We start from the raw sequence: 12,055 nt of genomic DNA, 5'->3' as shown, positions 1-12,055 counted from the left end.
AGTTTCAGGCATTAGAGGCTCCGTGACCACGCTGACTGCTTTATGTTAAATGGAAAGTGCTGGCCAGGCACACTGTGGTACCATAACTAAGGTTACAGCTGTCAGACGTTTGAAAACTATGTATTTCTTACCCAGCAGAATAGTGTGAGCACGTGACTTTTACTGGGCATGAGTTAAATACACTGAGATATCTTCAAGCTCCCACCTCTGCTGAATAGTCAATGGTAACGGGCAATTAGTATTTTCAGAAAATAATATATTTTCATTTTAAAATGTGGTACCAAAATAAATGTTTAAAGGGACATATGTAAGAAAGGTTAAAATAATAGTCAACAAGTTAAGATTTTTAGAGAGGTGTACTGACACAGACCCATATATCTGCAACAAAGAAAACAACTCTTCAACCTCTCCATCCTCTACTTTATATTACAAATTTTGTGCCACCATTAGATGATATATTAATTTTATTTCTTTACATAAATTGAGGAAGAAACATAAAATCAGATCCAAAAATATTACATGGCATTCAGGGAGGTGTATTTTGTTGCCCACCAGAAAAATGATCTGAAATTTACTTTCAAAATTGAGATAGACTTGTTTAAAAGCACTATCCTGGCTCCTTTTTTGTTTTGAATATATCCTGGTTTTTCTCGAAGTCTCAGTAAATGGATTAAACAAGTTCTGGCTTACAAGGTTAACATTCTAGATGTTCCAAAAAATCATATTCGACACATTCTTCCAGTTGCTTCAAGACCCTTGAGCTATCTGCGACGGGAAACTCCACAAGTAGAGGGCCTCGGGTGTCAGCAGGCAGTTTACTTTGGGTTTTAAAAGCACAATTTAGAGTCTTGAAGAATGGCATCAATTGCCTAATGCTGGAAAGAGAACGCTGGCGCAGAAGAGGGAACTCGCTCTTCGTGGTGATCTCATCTGAGCTGCCGATTTCCTGCAAGAGACCCACAATGACATGGCTTTGCTAAGGGTTAGAGGTGCACGCGAGGCACATGCAGGCGGTGAAAGCTAAGAGATGGGTCCTTTATGAAATTCACTGGCAGCGCTGATGGTAGCAGCATCAACTCAAATCCTAGGTCTTCAGCTGCCATCTTCCACCAGGATTTCACCCTGAGCCCACCCCGCTGGGGCCACGGTCACCTCTCCTGCAGGCTCTTCCTCTGAGTCACAGAGGAACTCTGCGGGCAAGACTGCTTTTACAGGACTGTGTCACCCAGGAGGCTTTACCTCTTAGCAACTGGGATGAGAAAGTGACATATAAATGCTAAAACAGAGATGAAATTTATAACCATCTCCAAGTTTGAACACTCAGGAGGCATTCTGAAAACGGTTCAAAGTCATTAAAATCAAATAGCATATGAAGTACTTCACTCACTGCCTAGCCTTTCTCCCCTCTGCCACAAATATAACTGTTAGAAAGGAAAACATTTACCCCATATTTTAATTTTAGAATTTCGAGAATCCTGACAGTGTGGGGTTTGCATTCTTGGTGATTCTCCTCTAGATCCGACGGGAAGGCAGGGCCCTCTGTGTCCACTTCTGGAACAAATGCCCACCTGTAACTGGAGGAAAAAAAAATCTGAGGTCAGGCATGCTGGCTTGGAGCCCACTTAAAGAGTTATAAACAGTTTTACTGAGATGTAAATCACATTCACCGGTTTGATGTGTACAAATCAATAGCTTTTGGTATATTCACAGAATTGTACATCCATCACCATAATCAATTTTAGGATATTTTCATAACCCCAAATAGAATCCCTGTTCCCGTTAGCTCTCACCCCTCAATCCACTACACCCCTTTGATCTAGGTAACCACTGATCTATTTTCTGTCTGTACAGATTTTTTTATACTGGACATTTCATATAAATGGAATCACATAATACATGGTTGTTTGTGCCTGGCTTCTTTCACTTAACATTGTCAAGGTTCATCCACGCTGTAGCATGTGTCGGTACTTCATTTCTTTGTATTGTAGAATATCTCATTGTATGGACACACCACATGTTATTTATCCACTGGTCAACTGATGGACATTTCTCTACCTTTTGCCTATTATGATTAATGGTGCTGTGCATACTCATGTACATTGGAACTCACTTAAAAAAAAAACCTGTCTTTTTTAGAGCAGTTTTAGGTTCCCCCAAAATTGAGCAGAAAGTACAGAGGTTTCCCACTTGCCCTGGGCCCTGCTCTGCCGTGCACAGCCTCCCTGACTACCAGCACGCCCGCCAGAGGGGTACATTTGTTACAGCTGATGAACTGACACTGACTCAACATCATCACCCAAAGTCCAGAGTTCACCTTAGGGTTCACTCTTGGTGCCGTAACTTCTATAGACTCGGACAAGTGTGCAATGACATGTATCATACGAAGTAGTTTCACTGCCCTAAAAATCCTCTGTGCTCTGCCTCGCTCTCCCCTCCCCCCGGCACACACTCAGCTGCTTACTGTCTCCACAGTCTTGCCTTTTACAGATCATCATATAGTTGCGATCAGACAGTATGTAGCCGTTTCAGATTGGCTTCTTTCACTTAGTGTTTCTAACCACAAACATTTCTACATGATTTCACTCTTTAGGGGAATAGGACAGAGAGAAGTGGCATCTGGGGCCAGGCATGAAATTAAACATATGAGCAGCTGTGTTAAGCCTACAGGAAATGTGAGCCAACAAGGGCAGAGCCAATTGGAGACGGCATGTTCCATTTATTTAATTAAAAGCAAAGAGACAAAAAAATTATACAAACCCAGTGTGGATCACCAGTGGGTGACTCTGTTTTATAAGAACCCAATAGCAAAACCCACCTAAACACACACACACACACACAGAGAGAAAGAGAAACCCATACATAAACACTACTGTGAGCCAAATTCACCAAACCACAGATGTTGCAAGTAATGTGAAACTTGGTATTCTGAGCAGGCCCCTCGGCCACTAGTAACCCATGCTGTGGTGTCTTATATACTGTACAGGAAAGAACAAGTGAAAATGCTCGCGAGGAAAGAAAGTCACCTCCTTCAAAGAAGACACGTGGTCTTCCCTGACTTACATCTGAAATAGCGGCATCTTGTCAGGTGGAAAAGAAAGTGCTGTGTCCAAGAATTTGCAAGCTGATAAATATAGGATAAGTTCACTCTGGGGTATCTCCCCCATCGAGGGCCCATTTCCATCAGAGACTGAAACTTTTATTCTGTTGATTTTGTTGCTGTTTCTGTAAATTTGCAAAGAAACTCTTGTTATAAATTCATTCACATCTGCTGTGGTCCTTTTGCCTATGCAATGTCCATAAGAAGGTTTTCCTTTTAAGAAATGGTCAGAATAGCTGGTCCCTTCACAACTACTTCAGGAAAACAGTATGTAGTGTTAGATAACCCTGCGTCATAAGGTGATGTCCATTAATCTTCATATATGTGTGCAGACTGCTGTACTACTTACCTCAATGATTCATCGTCCTCTTTCAGATCTTCTTCAAGCTGTATGAATGTCTGAATCTTTAAAAAAAAATGTGAATTCAAGTTACTATTTGAGAGAGTAAACCTAGCTTAATGTTTAAAATTTATATGTCCATAAAAAATAGCAAATAAAGCACAAGAAACAATCAAAAAAATGAAAAGACAACCTATGAAATGGGAAAAAATATCTGCAAACCAAATATCTGATAGGATAATATCCAAAATATATAAAGAACTCATACAACTCAGTAACAAAAAAAAAGCAAATAATCCAATTAAAAAATGGGCAGCATTATTTGCAGTAGCCAAGACATGGAAACAACCTAAATGTCCATCAACAGATAAATACATAAAGAAATTGTTTTATATATACGCAATGGAATATTATTCAGCCATGACAAAGGAGGAATCCTAGCATTTCCAGCAACATGGAAGGATCTTGGGGGCATTATACTAAGTGAAATACGAAGAGAAAGGCAAATACTGTATGATCTCCCTTATAGGTGGAATCTAAAAAAATAAAACAAGGAACTTCCATGGTGGTCCTGTGGTTAAGACTCCGTGCTTCCAATGCAGGGGGCGTGGGTTCAATCCCTGGTCATGGATGTTAACTAAACTTACTGTGCTAATCATTTCATGATATACTTCAGTCAAATCAAGTTGTACACCTTAAACTTACACACGGCTATATGACACATATCTCAATAAAATTGGGGAAAAAAAAACAGTTTAAAAAATAGCAAATAGGGAGTTCCCTGGTGGTCCAGTGGTTAGGACTCAGCACTTTCACTGCCATGTCCTGGTCGGGGAACTAAGATCCCTAAAGCCACATGGCACGGCCCAAAAAAAAAAAAAAGAAAAAAGCAAATAATATCAAACTGTACAGATTAATTGGAATAACTGACGCTGAGAGAGCAACTATGATTATAGGATAAAATATCTCTATTTAAGCAAGAGCTGACTATGCACTACCAACGTGATTGAAAATTTTGCAGATAAAATTAGATATATATGAAATAATATATTATTCCTGAAACAGCATTTTTAAAAGCTCCAATTTTGCTTTCAAGAGTAAAATATTTGCACTTACCAATTCAGAGACCATTATTGGCCACAGTGAAGTCAAATGTTGAGGAGATATTCTTAGCAGCAAAACTCTGAAAAAAAGAAACATCTGAGCAGCAGCTATGGATGTCTGTCCAACTCTGAGATTGTCTGTCAGGCGTTCTAAGGAAAGAAGATTTTAGAGATGTCACACAAATATGCAGTTCGGAGTTTCTCACTAGACAAAGAGGAATAATAAAATTGCAATTGCTTTGACATTTGACAAGAACCTCATACATGAGGTGGGTGCTGGGAGAATGGTTTTGTGCCCCGTGTTTGCCCCCAGCACTGTTCTTTGTGAGGCACAGCAGTTTGTGGTTTTTGCTAAAGAAGTGAATCAAGTTCCTCTTATTCCCCTGCTGCAGCTGTGTAGAAAGGCATCAACTTCTGGCTCAAGCCAGAAATCCAGTGTGTGATCAATGAACATGTAATTATTCTTCTAAGAATATGAAACATGAGACACAGAAACTGAAGAGTCTTTGGCGAGTGATGCAACTATGAGATCATATAGATTGGTTGGCAGATGACACTATATTTTGGGGGTGAGGAGTGGCAAGCGAAGTGCGTGAATAAAATAGAATTATTCAGTAAAGTTTAGATTTGATGACCATGACAAAAACTTTAATTCCTGCAGGAAAAAGAAAAAAAGGTAAACTCTCTAGTCCCTAACAGTCTTCCTCACTTCTCCACTGAAATAACTGTTTGCAGAATGTGATTTTTTCCCATAATTTAAGGTTTCTTAGGAAGATGACAAATTGCCATAGGAAACAGCTGAACTATGGTCATGCTGCTTAAGATTCGCTGTAGTAAATTAGTAATAAACTTCTCTTTACTTGAGGTAGCTTAAGTGGGTTTTTACTTCTTGCCTTTAAAAATACTCTGACCAAATGAAGGATCATGCATAGATCAGACACTTGACAAACAGGTTGGCATTTTTTTTTTTAAATGGATGGATTTTATTTTTATTTTTTATTTGTTCATTTATTTATTTTTGGCTGTGTTGGGTCTTTGTTGCTGCACACGGGCTTTCTCTAGTTGCAGCGAGCAGGGGCTACTCTTCGTTGTGGTGCGCAGGCTTCTCATTGTGGTGGTTTCTCTTGTTGCAGAGCATGGGCTCTAGGCACGCAGGCTTCAGTAGTTGTGGCACGCGGGCTCAGTAGTTGTGGCTCACGGGCTTAGTTGCTCTGCGGCATGTGGGATCTTCCTGGACCAGGGCTCGAACCCGTGTCCCCTGCACTGGCAGGTGGATTCTTAACCACTGCGCCACCAGGGAAGCCCCAGGTTGGCATTTTTAAAGAGTGGTTTGTGCTTCTGGTTCTGGACAAGATGGAGTAAGTGTAATACATCCTATTTATCTAACTGCAAACAAACAAAAACCTTGAACAAAAATACATAAACCAACTATCAGAAAACAGGTGAAGGAAAGGTGGCAGGACTGGGTAGGAACCTTGGGCCTTAAGGAATGACCTGGAAGTGGGTTCCATGTGGTTTTTAAATTTTTTATTTTATCCCAGCTTAGGCAATTGAAAAGAATGTAACCTGGAATGCCAAAAATCTCAACTTGAATGAGAAAAGATACCCAAAAGACACCAACGCAGACATAATACAGAGGTTGGAATTATTGGAAAAGGATTTTAAAGCTGCTATCTAAAAATACTCTAATAACCAATTATGGACACTTGAAACAAATAAGAAATAGAAAGTGTCAGCAAAAAAATACAAGATACAAAGAAAAGTCAAATAGAAATTTTAGAACTAAAAAATAGAATCACCAAGATAGAAAAACTTACTGTTGAGCTCAACAGCAGAATGGAGATGACAGAGGAAGAGGGGAATCCAAGACAGAATCAATAGAAATTATGTGAGCTGAACAAAGGAGAGAGAAAATATCAGAAAAACAAAAAATGAACAGAGTCTCATAGACCAGTGGGACAACCAAAGATCTAACATTTGTGCACTGGAATCACAGAAAAAGAGAAAAAAGAGTATAGGTTGGAAAAATATTTTAAAAATGACTGAAAACTTTCCAAATGTGGTGAAAGACGTACATCTACAAATAAAAGAAGCTGAGTGAACTCTAAAAGGGATAAAACCAAAGAAATCATGTTCAGTCACATAATCAAACTTCTGAAAACTAAAGACAAAGAAAAAAATCTTGATAGCAGTCAGAGGGAAATTATACATTACCTAAAAGGGAGAATAATTCGAATAATAGCAGATTTCTCATTAGAAACCATAGAGTCAGAAAGAAGTTGCCATTTTTCAAGTGCTGAAAGAAGAACTTCAACCCAGAATTTTTCTATTTCCAATGAAAACATCCTTCCAGAATAAAGGTGAAAGAAAAAAAAAAAAACAACCAAACCAAACCAAGATGAATGAAGGTGAAAAAAAAAAAGGCTCAATGAAGGAGAACTAAGAAAACTTGTTAACAGATTTGCCCTCAAAGAATGGCTAAATGATGTTCTTCAGACAGAAAGGAAATGATAATGGTAGGAAACATGGAACATCAGGAATGACTAAAGAGCAATAGAAAGGGTAAATAAATGAGTATAAATAATATCCTTTCCTCTTGAGTATTTATGTTGGACAGTGAAAGCAAAAAGTGTATCTCTATCTCTTATGGTTCTAGTATGTAAACGTAGTATTTCAGACAACTATATCACATGGGAGAAAAGCAAATGGTGGTAAAATATTGATACTAGTAGACCACAGTAAGTATGTATATTCTATGTTCACTGTAATCCCTAGAGCAACCACTGCATAAAGCTATATAAAGAGATATACCCCCGAACCACTTTAAATAAATCAAAATGGAACGCCAAAAAAATGTTCAGGTAACCTCAGGAAAATAGGAAAAGGGAAACAAAAGGAATGAAAAACAAGGAACAAACAGAAAATAAACAAAATGGCATAATATATCCTGACATGACACGTCAATTAAAAGAGACTGGTTGAATGGATAAAAGGAATGACCCAGTTGTATGTTATCTTACACAAAACTCACTTCAAATATAACAACATGGCTTCCCTGGTGGCGCAGTGGTTAAGAATTCACCTGCCAATGCAGGGGACACGGGTTTGAGCCCTGGTCCAGGAAGATCCCACATGCCGCGGAGTAACTAAGCCCATGTGCCACAACTACTGAGCCTGCGCTCTAGAGCCTGCGAGCCACAACTACTGAAGCCCGCACACCTAGAGCCCGTGCTCCGCAACAAGAAAAGCCACTGCAATGAGAAGCCCGTGCACAACAACGAAGAGTAGACCCCGCTCGCCGCAACTAGAGAAAGCCCACGCAGCAACGAAGACCCAACACAACCAAAAATAAATGAAATAAATAAATTTAAAAAAAAGATAAAACTACTTAAAAATATATAACAATATAAGTAGGTTAAAGGTAAAAGGACAGAAAAAGATACAATATGCAAACATTTTAAGAAAGCCCGAGTGGCGCTATTAATATAGGACAGAATAGACTTCAGAGCAAAGGAAAGTACCAGGGTCAAAGAGGGACATTACACAGTGGTAAGGTCAGTTCAACAAGAAGATATAACATTCCTAAATGTCTGTTCACCAAACAACAGAGGTGTTAAATACTCGAAGAAAGAACTGCCAGAACTCAAAGAAGAATAAGTACTGACAACTGTAGCTGAACTTCAACATCCCTATCCCATGACTGATAGAACTCCTAGGAAAACAGTCAGTAAGGATATAGAAGTGAGCAGTACCTTCAGCCGACAGGATCTAATAAACACTTGTAGAACACTCCACTCAACACCAGCAGAACACATCTCAGTCATTACATGCTCGTGGAACATTCACCAAGACTGCTTTATGACCCATGATATAACCGAACTTCAACAAATTTAAATCCTACAAAGAAGGTTCTCTGACCATAATGGGATCAAACTGGAAATTAATAACAGAAAGATAACCAGAAACACTTGGAAATCAACAAACTTCTAAATTAGATACGGGGTGAAGAGGTATCAAAGGAAATAAAAAATATAAAGAAATGAATGAAAATTACAATATATCCGATTTTGTGGGATACAGTTAAAGTATTGCTGAGAGGGAAATTTATAGCACTAAATGCTTACATTATAAAAGAAGAAAGCACTCAAATCTATAATCCAAGCCTCTACCTCACGAGACCAGAAAAAGAACAAAATAAAACCAAAGCAAGGACAAAGAAGGGCATAATAAAAAGCAGAAATAAATGAAACTGGAAACAAAACAAACAAAAATAATGTAGAAAAATCAATCAAATTAAAATGTGGTTATTCGAAAAGAACAAGAAAAGTGACAAACCTCTAGAAAGACTGACCAAAAAAGAGAGAAAGCAAATTACCAATATCAGGAATGAAAGTAGGGGTATCTCTAAAGACATCAAAAGGATAATGAGGGACTTCCCTGGTGGCTCAGTGGTTAAGACTCCGCGTTCCCAATGCAGGGGGCCCGGGTTTGATCCCTGGCCAGGGAACTAGATACCACATACACGCTGCAACTAACAGTTCACAAGTCACAACTAAGGAGCCCACGTGCCACAACTAAGGAGCTGGCGAACCTCAACTAAGGAGCCCACAAGCTGCAACTAAAAGGAGACCACCTGCCACAACTAAGACCCAGTGCAACCAAATAAATAAATAAATATTAAAAAATAAAATAAAAGTGTTAAAAAAAAAAAGGATAATGACATTTGAATTACTGTTTAAATGGGAATGCAAAATGGTGCATCCACTCTGGAAAACAGTTTGGCAGTTTCTTATAAAGTTAAACACACATTTACCATAGAACCCAGTAATCAAACCCTTGTGCATTTATCCCAGCTTGCAGGATCTTAGTTCCCTGACCAGGGATTGAACCTGGGCCCTCTGCAGTGAAAGAACAGAGTCCTAACCACTGGATTGCCAGAGGCTTTATTTCTTTTTTTTTTTTTAATTTATTTATTTCATTTATCTTATTTTTGGCTGCACTGGGTCTTTGTTGCTGCATGTGGGCTTTTCTCTAGTTGCGGCGAGCAGGGGCTACTCTTCATTGCCGTGCGCGGGCTTCTCATTGAGGTGGCTTCTCTTGCTGTGGAGCACAGGCTCTAGGCGCGTGGGCTTCAGTAGTTGTGGCACGTGGGCTCAGTAGTTTTGGCTCACAGGCTCTAGAGCGCAGGCTCAGTAGTTGTGGTGCACGGGCTTAGTTGCTCCACAGCATGTGGGATCTTCCTGGACCAGGGCTCGAACTCGTGTCCCCTGCATTGGCGGGCAGATTCTTAACCACTGCGCTACCAGGGAAGCCCCTAGGCTTTATTTCTAATACCAAAAACTAGAACAACCCAGATGTCCATCAGGTAAATGGATAAATGAACTGCGGTACATCCACAAAATGGAGTATTATTACTCATTAAAAAAGATCAAACTCTTTATACACCCATGAACATACCCCATTTGCCTTTGGATGGATCTCAAAAGCACTGTACTAAATGAAAAAAGCTAATCTCAAAAGGTGACATTTACATAATACGCATGATGTATGATTCCATTTATATAACATTAAAGTGATGGAGAACAGATCAGTGGTTTCCAGGGGTTAGGGCTGGGTGGAGGGTGTGACTATATAAAGCAGTGAGTGACTTGAGGGTGTCGCTTTGTAGCGAGGGAAGAGTTCTAAATCCTGGTTGTGGTGTTGGCTACAAGAATTTGTATGTGGGATACGTTCATAGAACTAGACACACAAACACACACATAAAGAATGCATTGTAGAAACTGGTGAAATCTGAAAAAGTCTCAAGTTGAGTTATGGTAATACTCCCACATCAATTTCCTGGTTTTGATGAGGAACTATGCTTATGTGAGATGTTATCATGGGGGAAGCTGGACGAACAGTACACAGGAACACTAGGTACTATTTGTGCAACTTCTTGTGAGTCTTAATCTACTTTGAGATAAAAAGTATTAAAAAAAAAGTGGTTTGTACACATGGGGCATATTTCATATTGATGCTCCAAATAAAAGCTAAATTCGTGAGATTATTCTTCAGCCAAGATGATCTATTTTAGAATCTCTAATATTCCTTTCTTAGCTGAGTGATAAACCTTACAGGCTTAAGGAGTCCTGGTGAGCAGAGCCAGAGAGAGCCCTGAGCCAGAATCCCTGCACCACTGTCAAGGTTGCAGAACCTCGTTTAGGCTGGCCGCATAATCTTGCTGAGCCCATTTCCCATCTGTGAAACTCGCCTGCCTCAAAGGGTACCTACTAAAGAACACAGCCTGCTGCTGGGAGCCACAGGGCTCAGATTTCAGTCCAGGTTTTGCCAGTTAGCGGCAATGCAACCTTACGCAGGTGTTAATCTCTCTGAGCACCAGTATCCTGATGTAAAAATGGAGCTGATAAAGGACAATGAAGAAAACTTAAACGATGGGAAGGACTTCAGTGGACCTGGAATGAGCCACACTCATCAGCTTAGAGGGAACAGAGTGTTCCCTCTAGACCTTTCTGATCCCCTCATCAGGGGCCTCTGTAGTCTGTCCTCCTTTCATCCTAGACAAGCAGCATTTTATCGTCCCTCCTGTTTAAAAAATAATTGCTTTGAGCCGATTTACTGCTTTTGAGATCAACGTAAAATTTATGTCACTATGAGCCAAGATGTAAGGAGCTGCTCAGCTCTGCACCCTGAGTGCATCGATCGACCTCTTCCAGTGCTACTTGATGGTGATCAGTCGGGAGTGAGGACCCCAGAGGAGAAATGCCAGACCTTCCCCGTTCCTGCCTCTTTTGATTTGGCCTCAACTATTCACCATGGTGTGCAACTTAGGAGCTTCCGGATGCCTCTACTCCCTTGACTGGGGCGTCACTGCTCCATGGGGCCAGTCAATGTCCCAAGACTGTCAGAGAACGTTCCGAATCCCATCACCCCAGGACCTCAGGGAAGCTGGGCCTGTCCACAGTCCTGGAGACAATGACAGTACAGAGGCAAGTGCTTTGCAAACTGTCAGTTAGCAAAAAACGGAAGGGGGTAAACATGTTTACTTCTTCCTCTTATTTTTTTAAAACAAGGACTCAAAAAAAAAAAAAAAAAAAACAAGGACTCAAACAGGTATTTTTATTTTATTTTATTTTTTACTTTTTGGCTGCGTTGTGTGGCATGAGGGATCTTAGTTCCCCGGCCAAGGATCGAACCTGTGCTGCCTGCAGTGTAAGTGCGAAGCCCTAACCACTGGACCACCAGGGAAGTCTATCCTACTTTTTCAAACATGTAGTTTTTAAAAAAAAAAAAAAAAAAAAAAAAAACAGCACTTGAGCTATCCAAAGTGGAGGGTATTTATTTGGAGAAATTCCTCTTTCCCCAAGGACCCCCAAACCATCTCCTAGTTAAAGTCAGCATTATGCTTTCATATATGTTGTATGTATATAATATATAATGTATATATTATGTTGCCTCTACTTCTCTCTCCCTCTCCAAGCCATGATTTCTCAGAATTGGATGTTTACACCCTGCCAT

The 12,055-nt window shown here is 39.9% G+C and overlaps 1 protein-coding gene across 4 annotated transcripts in view; it reads right to left on the bottom strand.

Moving 5' to 3' along the window:
- Nucleotides 1-446: 446 nt before the first annotated feature.
- The window catches only part of DOP1B (DOP1 leucine zipper like protein B), a 109,343-nt gene continuing 97,734 nt past the window's right edge, over nucleotides 447-12,055 (bottom strand). For 3 of the 4 annotated variants that reach the window (XM_059921501.1, XM_059921502.1, XM_059921503.1), the window contains 5 exons: nucleotides 4,554-4,690; nucleotides 3,447-3,502; nucleotides 3,061-3,222; nucleotides 1,445-1,574; nucleotides 447-946 (listed from right to left, as the gene is read on the bottom strand). In XM_059921501.1, the coding sequence (XP_059777484.1) occupies nucleotides 695-946; nucleotides 1,445-1,574; nucleotides 3,061-3,222; nucleotides 3,447-3,502; nucleotides 4,554-4,690 (737 nt within the window). In that variant the 3' untranslated portion in view covers nucleotides 447-694. Of the gene's footprint in view, nucleotides 947-1,444; nucleotides 1,575-3,060; nucleotides 3,223-3,446; nucleotides 3,503-4,553; nucleotides 4,691-12,055 lie in introns of those variants that run through there. The other variant, XR_009503009.1, reaches the window with a different exon arrangement.

Source organism: Balaenoptera ricei, chromosome 4 (assembly GCF_028023285.1).
Source record: "Balaenoptera ricei isolate mBalRic1 chromosome 4, mBalRic1.hap2, whole genome shotgun sequence".
Taxonomy (NCBI): Eukaryota; Metazoa; Chordata; class Mammalia; order Artiodactyla; family Balaenopteridae; genus Balaenoptera; species Balaenoptera ricei.
This window is presented reverse-complemented; position numbering and strand designations above follow the sequence as displayed.